This window comes from Gallus gallus, chromosome 5 (assembly GCF_016699485.2).
Source record: "Gallus gallus isolate bGalGal1 chromosome 5, bGalGal1.mat.broiler.GRCg7b, whole genome shotgun sequence".
Taxonomy (NCBI): Eukaryota; Metazoa; Chordata; class Aves; order Galliformes; family Phasianidae; genus Gallus; species Gallus gallus.
In genome coordinates, this window is record NC_052536.1 from 22601333 (window position 1) to 22625484 (window position 24152).

The following is a 24152-nucleotide window of genomic DNA, read 5'->3' on the forward strand; positions in this document are numbered from 1 at the left end:
TCCTGCTAAAGTTGAGGTAAAGGACATCCACTATTCTCCCCTGATACACTAAGCTAGTTATCCCATTGTCTGAGGTTAACAGCTCAGTTAAGCATAATTGTCCCTTTGTAAATCCATGCTGACTACTCTCATTTGTCTTCTTGTCTTTCATGCATTTGGAAATGATTTACAGGAGATTTTTCTCCACCTTCTTTCCAGGGTCTGAAATTATGCTGACCAGACTGTAGCTCCCCTATCTCCTTTCTTGCCCTTTTTGAAGGCAGGAGTGATACCTGCTCTGACTTCTTCCTCAGGAAGATCTCTCAATCACCATGATTGCTCAGAGATAACCAAGTCCCTCAGGCAAGTCCCTCAACACTCACGGCTGGAAACCGTTAGGCCCCATGGACTAATGTATATCCAGTTTGTTGAAGTTCTCCCTAGCCTAGTCCTCTCCATCAACAGTAAGCCTTCCTTACTCCAGATTCAAGCTTCTTCAGACCTCATGGGCCCAGAATTCCTAATGGCTAGTTGTACTGGTAAAGACTAAGGCAAAATAGTCACTGAGTACCCCAAACTTTTCCATTTGTCACCAGTTCCCCTGCCCAATTAAGTAATGGGCCCATGTTTTCCCTAGTCTTCCTCTTGTTGTTTATGTACTTGGAGAATCCTTTCTTGCGGCCAACCACATTCTTTTCCAGATTTACCTTCAGGTCCACCTAGGCTTTCCAGAGTCTACCCCTGCACGATGGTACAGCAAGTATATATACCTCCTGGGTCACCTGCCCCTGCTTCCACCTCCTAGGCATTTCTGTTTTATGATACAATTCAGTTAGGAGTTCCTTGCTTATCCATACAGGCCATGTGTTGCCCTTGCTTGATTTTCTATTTGTTGGGATGGAACCTTCTTGAGCTTGGAAGAGTAGGTCCCTGAATATTAACCAGCTCTCCTAGATTCCTTTTCTCTGTGGAGCTACATACCACAGAATAATTTCTACATCCGACAGAGAAAGACGAAGTATTATCCTTGTTACAGGCTGGGTAGAGATTGTGGAAAACTAGATATTCACAGCAACGCAGCAGTTTAGAGAGAAGAAAAACCAAAAACAAAAAGGAAAGTTCCTTGAAATATCCCATATCAGATAACATGCAGCAGGAAGAAGTATTTTTTGTTGAATGCATTCCTATTCCTTTTTCCTCTAGGCCCTACAGCTGATCAGGAGAAGCAGACATATTTGCACAGGGTTCAAATGGTTTAAGGTAACATATCAGAAAATGTTTTCTTGCTTTTAATGCATCAAAGAATCTTTTTTTTTTTCCCCTCTGGTTACAGTCTTTTGAGATAATTTATACACAACTAAGTCATATTTATAAAAGGACTGCCAGTTCCATAAATACAACGAGTATCACATATGACAGATGCAATCTTAGTGAAACAGTATGCATATATTGTCAGATACGTGTTTGCCACCCACTCAGAGGCTCTGGACAGAGACAACATCATAGACACAGTATCTGGTGTCTGTGATAGTATGCAGTCATACTGTACACAAAAAATAGGCATGAAATGCTCTTCACTTTACCAAGAAATGAATCACATCAAGATTTCACTTTGGGTATATCCTACCACTGTGCTAACTTCAGAATCCTGGCTGGTACTTCGGACCATAACTGACGGTCCTCCACTGGGAACAGAGTCAAAATCACTCTTCTGCAATCAAAGACATAGAGGAAAGAAAGGTCACATCAGTTTAGTTTTGATCATCACAAAAAAACCCACCACTTCCCATTCCATTGGGATCTTAAACAACATGTTATATGCATCCTTGACTGATTAAGCCAGATACATAGAAACTACTGACTGTAAGTCAAAAAGGTAATGGGATTTTACAGTTGAAGAGTTATCAAGTACCCTAAGAAAAGGGAGGAAGAAGTTTTTCTAGATGAGCCTTTCAGGAAGTCTCAAACCCTACAAATTTCCCACAGTTAAGCAGCAAACAGAAGAATCTTCTACATGATCACATAAATAAACCAAGCAAAGAAGCCACTGACCTGAGAACCTGAGGCCAAACTGAGGCCACTGTCTGCACTGATTTGGGATTTTTTCTCATCTGTTTCTCCCAAATCAAGATGTTTCACACCTTCTGGCCCTGTGCAAAGGACAAAGTAAATCATTATTTTATCAAGAAAAAACAGTACAGCAGAAGGCAGGTAACAGACTGAAAGCAGGAACAGTATCAAGAAAAATTTACATTCTCGTCCTTGTGGGTTTTTTGTTTGTTTGTTTTGATTATTATTTCTTGGTACTGTTAACAACAAGGCCAGCAGAACACTTCTGCCATTCTTTGAATTTCAAATATTGCAAAGGCACAGCACAACAGTGACTATTATTTAATAGTACTTTTGTTAGTTACTCAAGAGAGAAAAGATGACGTACAAAGGTCAAGTAGCTTCCAGTTACAGTAATACATGCAGAGCAGTTGCCATTCAACTCTAGGAAGCCACCTACTTAATTCTTGGAAAAAATAAAGGATATTTAATTGCTTGAAGTCACTATTCCTTTTAGAACAGCTAATATGCTGAATTGTCTTGAATTGGGTTTGTTGGACAGACGTTGACCTCAGCAACTATCTAGGCAATAATGAGGCAACACTTCACAAGAACATAATTAGTGATAGTTGGTGTTAGATCAGTAAGTACATCAAGAAAGAAGCTTGTATGACGCTGTACTTCATAACATTTGCCAATTATGTAACAAATGGCTCTCCAGAGTTGGCAATCACATAGGTCAGTAGTGAGAAAAACAACAAGCCTTAAGTCATGCATTCATAAACCCACCCAACTGAATAAACAAAATAAAACCAAAACAATACAAAAAAAAAAAAAGGACAGAGAGAATTTTATGTTCTATTTCCCATGCAGTTCTGGAATCACATCATCTATTGTCCTTTGATGAGATGGCAGAAGGAAAAGAGAATGACGGACAGGTAGAGCCTGAAAAGAAATTTGGATAAGCACTGCATGAAGTAAGTAATGAGGCAGGAAAAGAACATGTTATAGACTGTACACAGATTGTCACTAGTCTCAGAAAGGGAAGGAGACTGCAAGACCTCTGCCATATCCATATCTGCCAACTATTCAGTAAAAGGAAGACATGATCAGCAGCTGGAATAGTTATATTACATATCCATGAATATATCCAGTATCTCTATGCAAACAGTGACACAATCTCTTATAATCACTAATCACAACAACCTGGGAATCATGAACATGTTTGTATTATATGTAACGTTAGAGAGGGCAAGACAGTGAAAAGGAAAGAAAAAGGCAAGGGAGGAGAGAGTGAGAGAGAAGGATAATATACAAAGATTTGTGGCAGTGAGCTTGAGATGGTATGTAAACTCATGAATAGCAAAGCCATAAGCGGGCTGTGCAGACCGTACTAGCGTCCTACTCAAAAACAAACTGTCCAAGTGAAATATTTTAGATAAATGTTCCTCATTTATTATAGTAGTCTGCCTATAAAACCTTATGTCCTAGTTACTGCAAATCAAATTGTGAAAGATTATGGTCAAAGAAAAATTCAGAGTTGAAAAATAAACTAAAAACATCATTTATGGAATTTGGAATTTTATTTTCTACTGAAATATATATTATTTACTTCTAAAAGTCTATGCCCAGCCATTCAAACAGTCACTGTTTCCCATCCTGAATAATGCTGCAGCAAAAAGTTTTGTATCTCATTAGTACAGCAGGAATACTAAACTTCAGTTGTATGCTTTAAGCAATGTTAAGAGTTCCCTGTCCCAACACATATTTCAGATGTATTTCTGGCAATTCGATTTTTAAAGCAAGTGAAACTGACTGATGCAGTTCAGGTGTTTGACAACTATGGGCAATAACAGTAGCTGAGTTTTGGGAGTACAGTAACCACAATCATGTTATTGTCACTGTCACTTTACAACTACTTAGGAACTTCCCCTTCCCTTTTCACAGAGTTGTGTACCTGCTTCACATTTAAATAAAAACAACAAAAACTGCAACCAAACAATTTATCTCCTCCAACATAGGAATCTAACTGAAGGAACCAATCTGGGAGAGTACGTATGTGCACATGTGCCTGTTGCACATGCATAGCAGAAATTACATTGCATAGCAGAAAGCAAAACTCAAGTCTCTAATGTAGTATATTACACTGCAGAGGTGCCCCCACTTGTCCCTTTCACTCTGAATAAACTCCAAATGCTGCAAGCACTTAACTGAAGTATTTAACTGGAGCACCTGAAACGTAGGAAATCCAGCCCTAACTACAACATCAGGAATTTTCACCCATGCATATTAGCTATTAATCCGCTCCAAACTTCAGTCTGTAAAAGGGGCATTAGCTCTGCAAAGCAGACATTACACTCATAGTTAAAAACACCTATCACATCAAGTTTATTATAAATTATGTTTGTCCTTATGCTGTATGTCCCTACTTATAACAGTGATAACCAAACCAGCAAAACCTGGTAATGTAACTGCAGATAACACATACACATATTTCAAGAGATGTTAACATTAGTGTAGATTTAGACTGCTAGTTAGACTCTGTAAACAGCCTCACATCACTTTACTCCTCCTTTAATGTGGTATATTAAAAAAAAAAAATCTTGTTGATTCCTTATTGAGGAATTTAAGAGCATTTTTTCTTAGAGCCATCACTAAATACAATTCTTCACATACACCTTCTCTCTCCCCCTCTAAATTACTTCTTTGTTGCAGACTGACTGCAGTCAGAAACCGTTCTTGGTTGAAGTCAGGTAACAACATTGGCCATCCCAGGATTTGAAAGATCAGGGAATTTTTCATTGCAGTAATGTTCAATCAAACTATACATTCATGGCAAAGACATGTTAAGCAAGACTGGCCTTTAAGTAACGAGTTGGAATGCCTTGAAATCCTTCTGTATGTATCTGATACGGTGAGGATGCAGAATATCTGCTTCCTCTTTTTTTTTTTTTTTTTTTGCATAAGGTAACACTCAGGGAAAGAAAAGAAAGAAATAAAAAAAAGATGAGACATTTGAACAAAATTTCCCCAGAGCAAACTGATCTGTTTGGACTCCTCTATAAAGCAAGCTTTCCTGATAGACTTAGTCTTTTACCTAATTTTGTTCTTGCGGGTATAAAAACTGTGTGCCATAGATGCAAGCTCAGCCTGCATCTGGGGAGTTGGCAGTTATGGGGGAGGCTGTGGGAGTCAGTTTTCTATGTTTTATTATTTCCTTACTCGTTTTTTCCAAAGATTTTTGCTTTTTCACTTCCTGGTGCTTGTTCCACAATTCTACCCAAGATGCATTGAAAGCAGGAGAGAAAGAGAAAGAGTCAGCAGCTAGTCAGACAGGTGAAAATGGGGGAAAAAACTTGAAACAAAAATCCCACCCTCTTCATCTCAGAAAGAAAAAAAAAATTATGATAACTACTGGGTGCAGGATTAGTTAATACCAATTCTCAAGAAATCAATGTTAGGGTATTTGAGCACTGTATCATCTCTCATTTACAGAATTCAAAAGTTAGAGATGACTTCATACAGTGAATCAACTGAGCAAAACCAGCTATTATGAACACATACAATGCAATTCATTACCTTTCCTGAGAAAGGCCTTTAAGACTGTCAGATATTTCATCTTCCAAAACGTAGGCATCACAATAGTTCTAATTAACAGCAACATTTTCACGTTTCTAGTTTGTTTCATTGAAAGGAAAAGGCACAAAAATAGCAGCAGCAATCCCAAGAAAACCTAAACTGTAGGTTAACACAATATTTAATCAAAATTATATATTGAAAATTATCACAAAGTTCACAAGTACAAGTTACTTTTGACCTCACAGTATTCTCAATAAATGCTTGGCTCTGCCTATAAAGACGTCCTACATGTAAAAAGCAGAACTTTTCTTCATCCATTTCTTCACATTAGCTTACGAAGAAAGGAAAACAGAGAAGAAGAAAAATGAGCAAGATAAAAATCAAGCTTAACGTCAGCTTTCAAAATTCTACTGAGGTCACAGCACTCCAAGTCAAAGGATTCCGTAAGAAGGCAAAAAACAAAGATAAAGGAAAAAAATCTGGAGTCTGCATGCACTTCCTTCATTCGAAGCTTAACCCTAAGAAAAATTAGTGATGAAACTCTCGCACCTTTCTAGCACTCACACTCCTCAGCTCTCTGAAATGCACTCATCTGCTCGGAAAAACCAGATCATTCCAGGAGCTGGCCCACTGGCAAAGGAAACATTATAAGCTGGCATATTGAACTAAGTCTGAATGCAAGGCATTGCCCTTTCTCACTAGCATGGTTAAAGCTGGAACTGCTACAGGGGCAGATAACTCCCAGAAAAGTCACAGAGGGAAGGAAAAAGCAGCACAACGTTCTTCAGCTGCTCTTCAAGGAAACTTCCTGAGCCTAAGAGGCCACTGAAAGCATGTCAGGAATCCATTCCACCCTGCAGATGACAGAAATTAAGGTAAAACAGCCTCTAAAAAAAAATCTATTTAGAAAAATATCTAATGAAAATAATAAAAAACATAGTTTTATAGCTGTGGAGGAAGGCTTCAAAGTATCATCAAATGTCATCGGGAGTAAGGTAACTTCAGCAAGGGAGAAGAAAGATGCCTACTAGCTGATTGATATCTACATCTGCTTCATGATTGATGGATATTCCTTCAACTTTCATAACCACACAGACGAATGAGAAAATAACTTACGGATCCAAACAGCATCCTATAGGCTTACCTAGCTGAACATACACTGACATTTGGCTTCTTGAATTCTCAGACTATATGGTTTTATACTAAAAACTGCCAGGCTGAAAGCTACGATACTTAGCATAAATGAGTTAGCTGATTTGCCTGTTAATCCATCATTAGAATTGCTGTTTCAAAGTTTAATCTACATCATAGGAATGTTTGAAAGTCTATACTGGATCTTAGTGTATTAAAGACAGCATTTTACTCTCATCTGCTCTGTAAAAGAGGAGAAGAAAAACATCATAAACTTACAGGGTACAAAAAAAAACAAGCCCAAACAAAACAGGACAGCAGAAGGATTTAATGCTGACAACAAAGTAGGTGTCATAATCTTTTCTGTTTCAAAAAATTGTCAATATCAAGTGATCTGCAAGTATCAAACAATTATTTAGAAGTAGTAATGGAAACTTCAGTCAATACTGAAATTTTCAATGCTTAAAACAAGCATGCAGTAAAACCAAACCTACCACTAACATAAAGGGGGGAACCATTGGCTATCAACTTTAAGGCCACCAGTGTTCAAATAAAAACTTCAACACTATGGTGATGCCCAAGGACCCTGGAAGCAAGCAAATAACTGGCAATCTCTTTGGAAAGAATCAGAAACATCACATTCACAACAAATTTCTTAACTAAGCAATTAGACACTGAAGAAAAGCAAAGACTGGTCCTCAACTGACAAAATTTGTCTCTGTTCCCCTCAGAAATAAGAACATGGAATACCAACAGCCTTTGCCATTTATAGTAGAGTATCCTATGTACTTCTGATGTGTACAACTGGCCAGCATCTTACTGAAAAATGAATAAGGAAAGGGGCTTCAGCAGGAACACATCCACCCTGAACTTCTGAACCTTCTGACCATGGTTCCTGTAGTACAAGAAAACTACAGATTCAGCTACTGTAACTCTAGATCCCTGAGATCCAGTTTAACTGCCACATTAACATGTACTGTATGCACATTTATTGCAGCTAGTGTTATACATGATTTTTTTTCTATCAAGCTAATCAGATACTTTTCATTCTGTTATTTCCTTTCAGACTAGGTCAAAAGAGTAGCAACCCCAACTTGCATTTTGTCCATACAATACCAACAGATTCATTGAGAACTTCAGCTCTGTATTTACAACTTGAGACTGTAAATGAACAAATAAAGGCTTTCCATATTTCACTGAATCAAGGAACTGCCAAGGTTGGAAGGAACATCTGGAGATCATCCAGTAGAACATTCCTACTCAAAGCAGAACCAAAATGACAGCAGGGTGCTCAGGACTACTGCTATCTCAGCAATATGTAAATATTTACCAGATGTCTCCTCCCTAAACAAGTTAGTTTGACTGAGGAAAGCCTGCATTTCACTCCAGAAATAATTCTGTCTAGCCACAACCAACTCTGGTCCTGAGCATCCGAAGTGTTAGCTCAAATGGAAGCTTCCTTAAACAAACAAAAAGGAAGTACAGTAGCCAAGCTGCTTTAAATGATTGTCTTGAAACACAAGAGGAATTTCTTTTGCCTTCAGATCCCAAGAACCAGATGGACACAGACGTTATCTTATTTTTATAGAAATTAAGATTGATTTGCATACCCTTTCATGGTTCTCAGTGACAGATAAAACCAGTTAGATAAGAAGGCATCGGAAAAAAAATGAGAAAGTCTTTTGAACACTGACCAGATTTGGTGAAACTGTATCTTTCTTGTAACCTAATCATCAGAGCATCAGAAACACCATAAAGAATTGAAGTCACCAGTTCTCAAACACTAAATTGCTTAAGGCTAATATTCTAGCAAGAGCATTAACAGAACACACTAAGTAATACTTCTTTTGCAAAGGACTTCTTATAATGCTTCATAAACACGAATGGTCTGGTTCCTGTGATTTCTGCTTCTATGAAATTTTAACCTCATCTGAAAGAAAGCAGAAGTCTGAGCAAGCCAATCTAAAATCTCTTCATTCTTGAAAAGAGCAGTGGCCTACAGTCTGTTTTATTCTTAATGGCATAAGAAACATACCTTCTTGTAACTATTATACAGAAGAGAAAATCCATTAAGTACCCCAGAGCAAACCAAACTGAAATGCTGGAAATTTGAATCTTATAGCTTCATGATAGATTTCCAAATAAATTCAAAGACTAGTTTCTGGGCATTTGCCTTCATAGATTACCTCTTGAAACAAGAAGGCAAATCAAACCAGGGGCGACCAGTATCAGTTAAGGAGGATTTAACACAGATAGTCTGCAATTGTAAGTATATATAAAGTACATAAAGTATAAGAAAGGATGTCTGCACCATATACGCTGCCTTATTTTGTGTCACTTACTGGAAGTACAACCTCCTAGGAGCCCACTGCTTTCAGAAGATTAATCTTCCATACAATGAAAAATAAAATGAAATTTTAAATGAAAATACATTTAGAAGTTACTTTAGACAGGCTATAAGCAATGGCTAAAATGTAACATGACACGTTTTTGGAGTCAGTGAAGGATTTTCCCCACATGCTGATGCTATGCCTATCTTGCTTTCAATCCGCAGAAGGCTGGATTCAACCTAAATATTTTGTTCTTTTTTTTTTCCTTTTTAATCCATAAAAATCCCTTTTAGCTAAAACAATCTAAAGTTCACCTTTTTTTCCCCAGATATAGGCAAAAACTATTCCGCTTATGGCATAAGAGTAGGAAAATTTCTACTGAGCAGCCTAGCAGATGCTGTTTAGAAGGACAGGCATTCTATTTGATGTTGCATAGAAGGAAGATCCATCAGTCCTGCTCACTGAAACTGTAACACTACAATTTAAACCTTTTGGCAGTTTTAATTATTTAACAGATAGGAGTTCCTGAGTCCCAATTCTATCAAGATGCAATCTAAATAATACAGATGTAGTCAGCAACAATTAAAAAAACTTCTGTTTCATGTTGTCTCTACCACAGTAGCCCTTTCCAAATCCTGCTGGCCTCATTTCCCTTTTTGCCATTTTCTGCTACTTAAAAACATAAATCACAGCAGAAGTGAAGGCTGTCCAAAGCCTAATGATATTCAGAAACAATTAAGATTAGAAAGCTTCTGGAGAAAACTGCCCTGGATAATTTATCCAAGAGCGAGTGAAAACACTTATGATTGCTCCTTGGTATCCATGGTGTAAATGAGGCATGTTACAGCAGCAAATGTATCGTGTTAAAATGGAGACAATGCAAATAGAACCTAATGCCAAAATAGAAGCCCCTCCTGCACTTCACATGCATTTCAATACACACCAATGGAAGCAATAAAATTTTCTTCCTTTAGACTCCTTGTATCAAACTCCCTTAGCCCTTTCCCTGCAGGGCTTGGTGCCTTCGGCATCAGCTGTGGTACTGGCAGCTGCATGGCAGGTTTCGGCTCCACTCTTGGAGATGATGCAGGATCTTTGCCAACCGGAGTGACAGATCCATCTGTTGGGCTTCGTTTTCTCTTTTCTGGTTCTTTAAAGAGAAAGAACAAAGTGTTGCCAAAAAAAAAAAAATCCAAATAAAAATAACATTAAAAAAAGACCCACCCCTAAACAAACAAACAAACAAAACAAGTAACAAAGAAAAAAAGACCAAAAAAACAAAGGAAAAGGAAAAAGGAAATGAGAGCAGGCCTCGTCTATCATTATTTGAGACTTTGTATAATTACTTGCCCCCAAAGGCAGTTTGGATTATTTCTCTGTATCAAACTGCAAAATTTGAATTACAGAACAACTTTCAGAGCAGGATACTTAAAATTAGGCTTCCAGTGAATAACCTTCTGCAATCTTGCACAAACTCTTCCAAGAGCTGATGAAGCTTAGAATAAAAATTTCATATCCAAATGTCTAAATTTGCCATACCACAGGCTTCATAATACCTTTGACCAGTACATTAAAGATTCTGCTAACAGCAATACTTTTCCATACAGATAATTATAGAAAATGATCAACATTTAACATGCAACAGACAACACTTGTTTCAGAGAGCAGGTGTTCCTCCAATTCTACGTAGGTCTTTTTAGAAACCTCTTCAAATTTTCCAGGTGTGATGATCACAACCGGAATCACCACACCACCTGTTTTTTGTTACTGACTTACCTCTGCAGCCCAAACACACATTCCAAGGCATACATGCCTCCCTCGCCTCTCCAAATTTTCATAGACAGAGTAACCAATGGGAAGTTCACACTTAACTTGCTACCTTCAGAGAGACTGCTTCTTAAGACACAGTTCCCTATCCTGCTCTTACTGCGAGATTTTCCCCTTCCTATATACAAGGCCTTAGTTTGATTAGATTAAAATAAATTAATCACAACTATGCTTTACTAAGATCCAAATTCCTCAAGATAAATAACCTATATTATCCACCATGTTCTGTTCCAACAGTCTATACCATATGCAAACTGAACAATTTTAGAATCCATCAATTATCACTATACACTAAATGACATTAAGATGAACCCTCATCTCTACAGATCGTATCTAGCAATATATCTAGATAAACCCATTGAAATCAGACAGGAAATACTGAGTGTAGCTAAAATCTGATTATAAATCAAGATGTCATGCAATAACAAGAAAAGTCCTTTAAAGATGCATCAAGGCTTCAAAAGTTTCTATCAGTAAATTTTGTCATGTATGATCACAAATAAACAGACAAACCTCTACTTACCATCAAAATATGCTGTCTGGCATTTTATAAGCATGACTTCACATATCAACAACTGAGTTTTACATCAACAGTCCCATAATTTTGTTTAGAATTGGTGTCAGGCTTATAATTACCAAGATCCCCACATTTTGAACTGCTATGCCAGCTCAAGTTTCCTTCCTTACCTTCCTCAGCAGCCTAACAGTGATTGGCAAAGAACATCTCGAGTCCACAAGGCATCTAAGCCAATTTACAAAATCCCTGATGCAAGCAATCCAGAGGCCAACTGTAGCATTAAGTAGTTACTTCTCTGCTACAGTGAAATTAGCTGTAATCTCAGACAGTGAAAAGCTGAGTTGGATATGAAGCAGAGAGGTGACATTTTGTCATCTTTTGCTCATTTCCCTTATGCGTGAATTTTCTTACTTTGCATTAAGAACAAGATTTTAAGAAAAAGTGAAAAATTAAAGAGGTATTACCTAAAATAGACCTTGTTTTCCAAGATCACCTAGCACTGCAAGAATCACTGTGTAATGCAGTGAACATTTTTCTTACCTTTGTTGTAATAGTGAGTATGTGCTATTTCTAGAAGGCCAAAAACACTGGCCATGCCTCCCAGGCCAGCATTTGCGTATGACTGCTCCAGGCTCAGCACAGTACACTTTAGCAAGTCCAGCATGCCTTTATAAACTTTGCGGCTGATCTCCTGCAACAGAAATCCAATTAGCGTCAACATTTCTAAAGTAAGAAAGTCATTCAAGAGCACAAATTTCAAAACTTCTGTAATGTCAGCCTGTAAGATGCAATTTCACAAAAATCTTCCACGAACAGGACCTAAGCATAAAGTAGGTATGAGGACCCTGCTGAATTTAGCACTGACCACATCCTGTATGATATCCTGCTGAGCATCTTCTTCCGACTGGATCGTGCGATTTAGCTTGCTTAGTACAAAGACACGGAGCTGCTCACTCTCCAGCAGACGTCGGACTCTCTTCATGTTCAGCCAACCAACACCTTGCCCATCGAGAACATTGTGTACCACCTCCTTCAGGAATTGCTGGTTCTCACTGACAGATTTAGAAAGGAAACAAGGTGGCAAGAGTTAGTCTGCTTTTTACCTTGACCAGGACACACACAAATGCACAAAAACAGATTTTCTGCTAACAACTGCTCATGGAACAAGCACTGTTCTATAGCTGTAGCATCAAACATTTTTGTTTGTCCCTTATTTTCTGTCACAAGCTGTAATCAGCTCTTTCGCGAGTCCATGTAGCTATCACTGTACTATCCACATTCATAGCACTACTCAGAATCCATACAAAGTCTATCAGCTGCAACCTTCTCCCATGGCTACTTCGTCATATCTGTAAATTTTCCTTGTACTCACAGCACTAGTGCAGCAGCTTTGGGGCACATACTGCTTCAGCTCTTCTTACCACAGGGGGAGGAAAGGTAAAAAGAAGACAACAACTCCGCAGCCTTCTGTATCCCCTGTCTGAAACACAGTTTTTTGTCTCCCATCCCCATTAGCTCAAAGTAAATTTCACTCTATACATGGCTGCCATGGAAGAAGGGAGGAGAAAGCACAAGCACAGGTGAGGTAAAGTTTAAGTTCACCATTTCAAGTCCCTTTCTGAGGTTGAAAAACAGTTTTCTCATGAACTCACAAAATCAAACTGCTTTACGTGACTCTTAACTGGTTCACTAAACCTATGCTGCCTAGACTATTCTGTTGAGACTAGACTCAATTACAAACAATACTGACTTAAGGCAGGGTCTTTCATGATGTAGAATATTTTGGATCTCAGACAGAAAGAGGAAACCTTTCAAAGGGCAGAAAAACACACGTGCTGTTAGCTTGAAGGCGATTTGTACAAAATCTTCTCAGACAATGTATATAGGCTTAGGGCCACAGAGAAAAGCACTGCGTGGTTCTCAATAGCCTCACATCTAAGGATATGATGGCCACTCTAACACCACCTCATGCAAAAAAAAAAAAAAAAAAAAGCAACTAAAAACATTACCTGGAGTTACTACTTCGTCCCTGAGGTGATGGAGATTCCCTCTTCACTGTTGGGCTATGCTTAATGACTGAAGACTTTTGATCCACCAGGGCTCTCCTGTTTCCTAAACAGGAGAGGAAACAGTATGAGAAGAAATGGGTGGAGGAAAACAGTCTGCTCCCAGGACAGTAACAAGCAATACTAAGGTTAGCTAACACACTTATTCAGATTACAGGTAACAAACTTCAAACAAAATGGGAACTCCAAAAAAGCAGCAGCATATATCATATTCTAGCATCACACATCGGCAGAAAACAGTAATGGGAGTAATGCAGAGAGAAAAAGAGAAGATGGTAATGGGAGCAGAAGGTGAAAGGCAGGAAAATTCTGGCTGCTCTGCATGCAGTTTGACAACAAGAATCGTCTTCAAATTAGTCACTGTATGTAAAAGCATAATGCATCGGGGGTGACTAGTATAGATCATATGATACTGGTTACCCAATGAGGAAAAGTAGCCCCAAGTCAGGCATAGGGAATGCTGGAAATTGTCACATCATGCACAGCTCATGCTGTAGGGAACCCACCTTCATTGCTTACTGGGCCAGCTTCAGTAATAATCTCCATTATAGTATTTAACCCAAATACTGGGACACAAAATATACAATTAGTAGTGCACTACATATCTGCGCTCCCCACCATCAGCATAAAAGAATAAAAATAAAAATCCAGCTACCAGCTTCTTCCCAGCCCTCCCTCAAAACAAAACCCAAATGATATTATAGTAGGTAGGATGCTTGAAAGCCCAAGACAACAAGGGCCAGTGTACTTTCTCTAACAGATACTGCTTAACTTGAAATTCAGCATTATCGAACCACTGCACTGTATCTTCAAGGACACTATTGCACATATTGAATTTCAAGGGCACTATGGAAAAAAACCGCATCACTGAGGAAAAACAATGGTGATGGATGTGCATGAAATAAAAATTAAAAAAGGAGGATGGAAAGTGATCAAACAGCAGCAATGAGATGGAGTCCCAGCATCATTTCCCATTACAAACACAGAGCAACACATACACTTGGTAAGAACAAGTTAGCATAGTAATTTTATGCCTGCACAACAGAGATAAGAACATTTAAAAACCAGAGAAGTGCCCAGTGAAAGTCCCAGTGAGCCAGCATGCACACACAAATGAACACAAATGCACACACACACTTGCACATGCACAAAACAGACTGAGCTACTCCATAGATATCCCATCCTCATATCTGCACAGTAACATTAAAGGCCCTGCACAATTACATTCATCAAGAAAAGAACACCAAAGTGCAGAAGATGAGGTGCAAAGCACAAACACGAAATGGCAAACCCCATCACTGTTTTCTTCCAATGCATGGAATCAGTCATTAAGTTTACCCTTGAATAAAACCCTGATATGAAGTATGTTTCTCATCCTGCACAATTGGATATGAAAAATGTAACTAACTGGTAAAAGGTTGTCAAAAACAGCTGTGCAGAATCTCTGCTAGTGTTTTCACCATACCAGTGCTGTTCCTCCTCATTTTACACACAGGGAATGATTACTTGTCTCAAAAACAAAGTCCAAAGCAGAAACACGGAAACAGCTTTTGGCCTTTGTTTCCACAAGGTCAGAGGTCAGCAAAACATCATACCAACCTTCATTCACATCCCTTCCCACTTCCAGATTAAAGTAATCTTTACCGATGAAATGATGAGGAGGAAAAAATAAATAAATAAAATCAACATATTAAAACAAAAGCAGCAAGTTCTAAGCAGATAGAATAACTCAAAAGGTAAAGTAAAACCTTCCCTGGTTTAGCAACTACTATCACCACAACCAGGCTGTTCAATTCCTTAGGGTAAGAGGTTCATTACTTTAGTCCCTAATTCAGCCATGTTATGTGATAACATAGCAGGGAAACAAGAGAAATTCCAATTTCAAGATTGTGCACCTAAGTTCGGGATGGATCTTTACTCTCAATGAGCTCAGACATGTTTATATTTTGACTCTGACTGGAAAGTTTCCATATAGTGAATTGAAAGGACCGTAAGCACTATTGAAACCTATCTAAACTGTGGTCTCCACAGGAGGGAGGCATTATTCCTTCAGCGGTCTCCATGGGAGAGAGGCACTATTCCTTCTTACAAACTGAGTGTCACTGCTCTAGCAGATTACCTAAAGCTAACCAGGAAGACAGTAGCGGTACAAAAGTAGAACCTACCTCTTTGTTCCCATTCTTTACACTAAAAACTTACAAATTAAATAAAACAAAATACAAAACAAAAACCAGCATTCACAGTGTACCCATTAACACAAGGTAGGCTAGCTAGTCTCCCACCCCAACGCAGCTCAGTTGCTGAGAAGTCGTCTGATTAAGAAATATCAAGATAATTCTTGTCTTGATAATTAAAGCAGGTACTAACCCAAACTACCAAAATACTTCACCACCAACGTTCCTTTTAGGGATTGCAGAGTCACAAGAATAGTAAAGGATGTAGAAGACAAAGGGAAAAATGGTTACCTTTCAGGCTAGGAAAGGGGGTATTCTTGTCTCTCCCAACTTTGGTTGGCAGGGCTAAATTGGACAGACTGAAACTTGTGCTGTGATTTCTGTACAGGCTGCCTATGACAGAAGAAAAATAAACAAACAAAATCAACCAAACAGCAATTACACAGAATCACAGGGCTTGGAAAGGGCCTCAAGAGATCATTGAGTCCAACCTCCCTGATAAAGCAGGCACCTTACAATAGGTTGCACAGGCTCACACCCAGATGGGTCTTGAATATCTCTACAGGAGACTCACAACCTCTCTAGGCAACCTGTTCCAGTGCTCTGTCACCTTTACCATAAAAAGTTTTCTCATGTTAGTACTGAACTTCATACATTCAAGTTTTAGGACTTTACTCCTTGTCCTATCACTATGCACCACCAAGATTATCCTGATCTCATCCATTTGCCTCCCACCACCCCGTAAATATTTATAAACGTTTATCGCATTTCCTCTCAGACTTCTCTTCTGAAGGCTGAACAGACCCAGGTTATTCAGTCTTTCTTCACCAAATACCCAACATTCACTGCACACACCCATACTTCCTAAATTTCCTGTAATTCACCTTCCTATTGAAAATCTATTAAAGAAATGATTTTTTAAGTCCACGAATCTGACAAGCATAATATAATTTCATTTACAACACAACCACATCTGTATTCTGACTATTCCGAATTGTTTAAAAAGTAATTCTTAGTTCTCACGTTACAATCATTGTCATTGTGTGTTTGGGTCTTAAATGTACCAGCAACGTCAACCTGTCTTCCTGCCATCATACAGGGAACCCCACATCAACTGCCTTCTAGTTTGATACTCCTTTTCGGAGCAAATAAATGGTGGGAGTCACATGAAAAAAAAACAGTATGACACAGGATCTCTAAAATACGCAGTCCTGAAGTCAGAAGAGTGCACAGAGCCTTAAGCAACTCTGCAACTCTGACCCAAAAGCACACTTTAAAATAGAAGCCTTCCATTTATGAGAAAACAAAGCTTTTCATAGCACCAAAAGATTTCTAACAACACAAAGAGCAGAACAATGCTCCATCATACGCTTAAGCCTGTAGACATCCTGAAAGGAACTTGAATGGAGATCCTCATATAGAGAACCTCAAAACGTTCATCTAAATTGTCAGTACACTATTTCAATTTACCCTGATTCCCCCCTAACCCAGCTTTATTTTACTAACAATCTTTTTAGCAGAAACATTGAGTATACTTTTCTCACTGCTACTAACTTCTTGTTCCTCCCCCATAACAGCTGATGATTTACCTGGTTATATCTTCTTTCACACATTAAAATACTCTACATTAGCTTTCCATAACTGTGGATATTATTTTTATAAATTATTCAATAATATAATTGAAAGTAAGTGAGCACAGTGAAGAAATTTAATGTAGCACCTAAACAAGTGAAGTGGTAGCATGACAAACATACTACTGGTTAACACTCTTGGACCAGCTTCATAAAATCACAGTTTTTGTTTGAATGAAATGGACAGAATTTCTGATCTGTGGCCCGAAGTGCCATATAACTCAAGGGCCCAATGACACAACCACAGTCCTCCTTACTGAAAAATTCATAAAGCAGTAGTTATCAGCAGCGTAAATAAAACAGGTCCTGTGACTCTCAACACAAGTTATGGAGACCTGGTAACAATTTGACAACTGAGTCTTCCGCTTGGCTAACCACCTCTCTATTCCACCTCTGTAAGCTCTGATAAATAAAAACGGTTTAAATGAATGCGTGAGTACATACTTGCAAAAGACATGATGCCCCCAAAACCTTCACTGCTGTTGTTGGAGACAGTAGAGTTTGGAGAGCTGGCCCTGGAGTCTGAATCTGCATCAGAATCATTGGCCAGTTTTAAACTGTTTGGACGAAGTAACTTCTGAGACCTTTGAAGAAAAATGTACAAGTGTTATCAGCATTTTTTTTTTTTTTCAACCAAAAGCCTATGTGGCTGTGGGAGGCTGATGTGGTCTTATTTTTAGCCTGTTTTTACCACACTATCCTTACCTTGTGGGAAAAAAAAATTGAAAAAGGAAAAAAAAAAAAAAAGGAAAAGAAAAAAAGTAGAGATGCATCTTTGCATTAAGGCTTTTATTTTATTACCTTTCAGGACACACTGCAAATTTGTCTGCAACACTACTCTGATGGACTTAGGGGTGGAAAAAAACTTCTGCTTTGTGAGAAAACAACAAAGGAAAAAAAAAACCCAATGTCATAAAACACTGTTGAATCCCCTCACATTTCAGCCCTGAAACAGCAAGCCTCACAACCAAAATCCCTTAAAGGTACCCAGGAATCAGTAGGTTATACACTAGAATATTTCAATGAAGAACTGATAATTCTGTTATCTCGCACTACTTCAATAAAACGTTAAACTACATGAAGCAGATGGAAACCCCAAGAGAACTATACAAAATGGCAGGAGGATAGGGAGAAATCACCTGCTTCCATTGAGATTCTGGTTAAATCTTGGGGTGTAGCTCTCTTCCTGCTCATCATCTTCATCCTCTGTAGGAAAACCATACTGTGGTTCGAAGTATGGATTATCATACTCTCGTTTCCTCACCACCCCTTCTGAGGAGCTCATGCTGACAGCTGGGCTATCACTCTCACGACGATCAAAGCTCATCTTGGGAAAGCTTGGTTGCAGTGGCAAAGAAGGGAGATGGTTTGAAAATCCGGCAACTAGCTTCTCCTCCATCTCTGCTGAATCTGCAGACTCCTGTGAACCAGTCAAATCATTCATCTGTTTGCTAATCTGAATTACTTAAAACTGAAGGGCCTGACAAGAGCAACTGTTATAAACTGGGAATTCTGCAGGGTCTTTGCAGTTTCTGGGCCCCCATCCAAATCCCACTACCAGTTGCTCTAATCTAGAACTGTATAAAAGTTGCAGTATTTATGCATTGTTCTACAAGTTTTCTTCCCTGTAAAACAGATCTTACTGTTAAGTGCTAGGATAACGGCTCCCTATTGCTTTGCTTTGCGGTTATGGAATCAACTCCCATACTTCCTAAATGAACTCAGATTCAAGATTTTCCCCATCCCATTCCCCTACAAAAGATCTTTCCATACTGTGTAGAAGTCACTCCTGCAGTCACAACCTGGACTCTCTCTGTTAATAACGTACTTTAATGCATGTGAGCTTTTACACACAGGAATATTCTGTCTCAGCATAAGAGACTACTGGTAACTTCCCTTAGATTGGAGTCCAGAAAGTGCATGCAATTTAATTTCTGAATGTTTTCAGTCTGATTAGCTTTTGCCCTGCTCAGAAAGAATAAGGCGCATTCTCCCACTCTTTATATTCTAATACTCTCAACTTGGGGCTGAATTCATCTCAGTACACACATGATTCACTCCATGGATGACGGTACTGGGGCTGCTACTGGCTGTAGTACTGGAACTTGAACGAGGCTGATTGTTCTCTTGGGAGTTCTCGCTGTCCATGGCCTGTTCATCCAGCTCTCCTGAATATTCTTGAAAATCATCGAACTCCACTTCACTGGCATCACCAAGGGCTGCGTGAGTCAGGGGGTCAACATCTGCAAATACATCATTTTGCATTAAAGAATACCATCTTCCTCAGCCTTCTGTCCATATGACTGAAAAATCACTGACAGATCTGCACAGCAAAATACAGAAGCACATGAAAAGGTTGTAATGCACTTTTGGAAGACATCTAATCCAACTGGCTACTCAAAGCTGGGCTAACTTTAAAGTTAAAACAGGCTGCCCAGGGCCTTTTCTTATTGAGTTTTCATTGTCTCCAAGGCTTGAAAATCCCCTCTGACTCTGGGGATCTGTTCAACTATGCTCACAATGGGAACTTTTGCTTATGCTCAGGCAGAATTGCCCTTGTTGCAAATTATGACTGTTACCTCTTTCTTGTCCTTGGGGCATAGGAAATGTTCTGGCATTCCTGTTTTTGGTTTATTGAAGTAATAATCTCCTGCTCTCAAAAGAAACACTGCTGCTGCCACCTCCATATAAACCCAAGAGAATGCATTTTCCTGTCCCCAATAAAATGAAGTGACTCATTAAAGTCAGCACTGAGGACCAAAAAGTGGGGGCAGGAGAAAGCTTATAATCTGCTGCCCATATTGCACCTTTTCTACTGGCAGCAGATTTCCATATCTAATCAGGAGATTTGCACAGCAGCACCTACTTCTGATCTTTGTCCTTCCAGTGTCCTTCGGAGGGGACTGCATATAAGTCTAAGAAATATCTTCCTTCAGTCTGCTTCTGGAAATTGACTCTTTTACCTCAGAGCAACACTATAATGGAACAGAGTTTTGCTCTGATTGAGACACTTGGGGAGGCATTTGCCCACCACCACAGCAGATAAATGTGGAAGAGGAACCTATGTGGGTCTCGTGAAAACACAGCCCAAAGTTACTCACTTGGAGTATCGCCATTAATGTCACATTTCATCATCTCACTGACAAAGTCTCCAAGGGAAGAGTAGGAGGAACTTGAGTCATCATAGTCGACACTGTCACTGCCACTGCCACAACAGGTGAGAAAAAGATGAGTGGTAGCAGAACAGCAATAGCATCTCAAAAATCTGATGATATAACCACTTCTACCAAAAAAAAAAAATCCTGGCAAGATTAAGGGGCCAGCTTCATGAAAAGTCAGAGCAAATGAAATACATTTGAGACAGGTAAAGAGGCAAAATGTGAAGACATTTAAAAGCTCTCAGCAAGGTTAATGAGGTCAAGCATAGGTGGACAGGGAGTAGCATATGAATTCTCAGTGAGTGTCAAGAGGGGAGGAAGCTTCAGGACAACTGGAAATCAAAAGAAAAGCACTTCTTTTTAATACTAACAATAATTTCCAACAGGAGGACTACTGGTGCTGTGTAGAACATAGAAGAAAAACAGGCTAGAAGAGAAGGAAGGCTAGAAGAGAAGGAAGGATGATAAAACTCGATGCAAAACTCTGGGAAACAAGGCCAAAAACACATCAACAAAAAATGATTCTCACTTTACTGAATGTACAAGGTCTCAGGCAGTGGGGAGTACCAGCAAGCTTTGCATAACTATGTGCTTTGATTAGAGATATGAAAGAGTGGTAGGATGAGTGGGATCGCCTGAAGTACAGGAAAAGAAATAACAGAGAAAGAACAGCAGGGAAGGAAAAAAAAAACATCAGAGTGGAACGTAATACCAAATGATAAGGGGCATACAGGAAGCAAAAGAAAACACAAATACAAATAAAGACCCATGTTAAATGAAGGCTTGAGAAGACATTAGCAAAGGGATAAGAAGCTGCTATGATGATGACAGAGCAGTGAGACAATTTATTTTAATGTCAGTATTCTGACCAGACAGAAGAAATTAAACAAAAGCGTGGAAGGCTAGAGGAAAAGGCAGCAAATGAGATGCTGGAGAGAAGGCCCAGAATAATCTGAAGTGATTGTCAGGTGGATAGAGTTATGCCCCCCCACTAACCTGTCATCAGTGGGGTCAGAGTCCGTTTCTTTTTCTACTGGAACATTCAGTGCTTCAGCTAGTTGTGAATTACTGTCATAGACACGATAGTGGATGGGCTGCAGCTGGTGAGCATACCACTTCGGTTTGTCACCAATCAGTGCTGGGTCAAACATATCTGCACAAAAAAAAAAGACAAGAAAACAACAAAACAACCAAGGAGAGAGTTAATTGAACTCATTTATTTGTGTCAAAAGCTTCATTAATAGTGAGGCTATTCCTTACTAAGTCTTACACAAAACAGGGAACAGTCTTCTCTAAAAACAAACAAACAAACAATAATAACTATAAGAGTTCTTCTCTGCTAGCAAACAAGACAAGGGGTAAAATTATCTGGAAAATAAGTAGCGTTAAAATACATTAAAACAGAAAAATATTTCTTGAACTGCATTTTTCTCTACCCAGAAGGAATGCCACACTGGAACATGTTCCCCTGGATCCTGTTGGAGTTCAAGAAGTGTTGGGACAGTGCTCTCAGACATATGGTTTGATGTGGACCTGTGTGAAGTCAGAAACTGGACTTGATTATCTTTGTGTGTCCCTTCCAACGCAGGATAGTCTACAATTCTATGAATAATATGGTATTAAGCTAAGTTTGTCCCCCAAATCTATCTGCATTTCAAGTTTCTGAAAGTCACCAGAAGAGCAGGAAAGGGAAAACCAAAACTTACTGTTATGAATTCTTTGGAAAGCATAGTTAGTAGGGTTGAGTGACCATTCTCCAAAATATTCTACTGCTTGCGTCCTGGAAAGCTTATCTGCAAAAGGTGTTTGCTTTGGCCTAGAAGCAAGAAAGGAATTTGCCTGGAAGGCCACTACTGGTCGTGGAAAAAGACGAAGAGTGCGAGTATGCATCTGGAATCCTTGCAAAACATTTGGTGAATTGAAGAATCTCACCATAGCAACCCTAAAAAGAGGCAAAGGACATATGTCAGATAAAAACACAGAACTTAACAGAAGACAGAGAACCTCTTAAAGGTAGGTATTAGGCAAAGTTTCAAACCTATGAAGAACAGTAATGTAGTGCAAGAAGCTGTCTTCTTAAACTTAATGAATCAATTAATCAGTCACCTGGTTTTAATTTACCTGCTCAATACCAAGACCCATCCAATGACAGACATTGCTCTCAGTCCTGTGCTGCCTTCAAGTGCAAGCCTGATGAAGACAACACTGCTTTCCATTTCAGTCTCACCTGGTAGCCACATCCACAGAGTCTACATCATTTCCATAGATCAGAGGGTTGAATTCCGTGGAGGGAGTAGACTGTAAATCATTCTGTGGTCTTCCCAGCAGCAGTGGCACCTCCTGCCCCTCGTGGAACTTCTCTAGATTAAGAATGGGCTGAGTATTCAGACTCATGCTGGCCAGTGCCTAGCAAAGGACAACATTAGGCACATATTCAGCAAGAAGTTATTCAAGGAACAAAAGATAAGAGCTACCCTGCCCTCTAGGCAATCGCAACAATTGTTCACACTCCAATAATTTGTCTTAAATCATCTCTTCTACACTGAGCCAAGAAATATCTCCAGGCCCTCCTTTATGTGGACTGTCCAAATGATCTTCTCAATAATGAAAACACATGAGGGTTAGCATGGAAGTCTGCTTCTCTAGGCTATTCATGATATGAAAAAAGATAATCCACATCTGACCACTAGATGCATGGTAAACCATACAACAAATAGGAGGGTTATGCCCATGTGTAATTAGAACACACACAGAGATCTAGATGCCTTGTAACTGGCTTTGCAACTTGGCAGTTCAGTCAGTGAGTTTGACAACCCAGGACAGTGTGCAGACAGCCATCACACAGGTATCTATCTTCCAGTGCATCTGCAAAGTACATTTCTTATCTGAATAATGCCTTCATCTCTCCATAAAGCAATCGTCCTCTTCAAACCTCATAATATCCTCAGGAAAATGCACAGGAGTGGCATGACTAGTAAGTCACTCCTTAGTACCCAGATCCAACCTGTATCTCCTTCATTTCTCTCATTTGCCCACTGAGTCTTCACCACTTTAATCTCAAAAATAAACAAATAAAGTAAAACAAGACGACCAAAGTAAAAGGGTAAAATGGAAAACCAGGGGGAAAAGAATAAAATAAAGAACCTTGTTGTCAGGAGTGAGCAGCTGTTGCTGAGTGATTGCAGTCATGCTAACCAGACACTGGAGGCAAGATGGATGGAAGATCATATGATAACACCAGCAGCCCATCAGAGCCAAGACGAACACATGACCACAGAGAAACAGATGGAGGGAAAAAAAAAAATAATCTATTACTACCAAATATCACAAATGAGAGGAAATAAAAAGGGATGCAAGATAGGCACAGGGAGAGAGATCCACCTGCCCCATCCCCAAAATATCCACATTTGGCTACAGTTGCTTTGGAAAGTGGAAAGGATCCTTACTGATGAAGCTAAGAACTTTCCACTGTGGTTTAAAATCAGGTATTTTGAATATTAGTCATTGATACTAAGATCAAAAGGCATATAAAGGGTGTTAACCTTAGCAACCTGGGCTGCAATTCAGTCTTCTCTACTTTGTATTTCTATCTCTACTTTGTAACCAGTAAACCTCATTCAGGTTTGCCAATGTTCAATTATCAATGATGATGAATGTAAGAATATATAGGGACAAAGACTGTGTTTGGGTCAATACCAACAATTTTAAATA

General features: G+C 39.1%; 1 protein-coding gene across 45 annotated transcripts in view; it reads right to left on the minus strand.

Moving 5' to 3' along the window:
* The window catches only part of MADD (MAP kinase activating death domain), a 67245-nt gene that overhangs the window by 22779 nt on the left and 20314 nt on the right, over nt 1-24152 (minus strand). For 8 of the 45 annotated variants that reach the window (XM_015287166.4, XM_015287165.4, XM_015287158.4 and 5 more), the window contains exons 8-25: nt 23586-23642; nt 22669-22847; nt 22148-22383; nt 21438-21594; nt 20385-20491; nt 19333-19526; nt 18423-18703; nt 17728-17867; nt 15944-16045; nt 15078-15116; nt 13985-14044; nt 13422-13524; nt 12278-12464; nt 11953-12103; nt 10012-10218; nt 5251-5304; nt 2032-2129; nt 1607-1690 (exon numbers count right to left, since the gene is read on the minus strand). In XM_015287166.4, coding sequence (XP_015142652.2) covers nt 1607-1690; nt 2032-2129; nt 5251-5304; nt 10012-10218; nt 11953-12103; nt 12278-12464; nt 13422-13524; nt 13985-14044; nt 15078-15116; nt 15944-16045; nt 17728-17867; nt 18423-18703; nt 19333-19526; nt 20385-20491; nt 21438-21594; nt 22148-22383; nt 22669-22847; nt 23586-23642 — 2436 coding nt within the window. The remainder of the gene's footprint in view (nt 1-1606; nt 1691-2031; nt 2130-5250; nt 5305-10011; nt 10219-11952; nt 12104-12277; nt 12465-13421; nt 13525-13984; nt 14045-15077; nt 15117-15943; nt 16046-17727; nt 17868-18422; nt 18704-19332; nt 19527-20384; nt 20492-21437; nt 21595-22147; nt 22384-22668; nt 22848-23585; nt 23643-24152) is intronic. The other 37 variants (XM_015287180.4, XM_015287179.4, XM_025151374.3 and 34 more) reach the window with 14 other exon arrangements.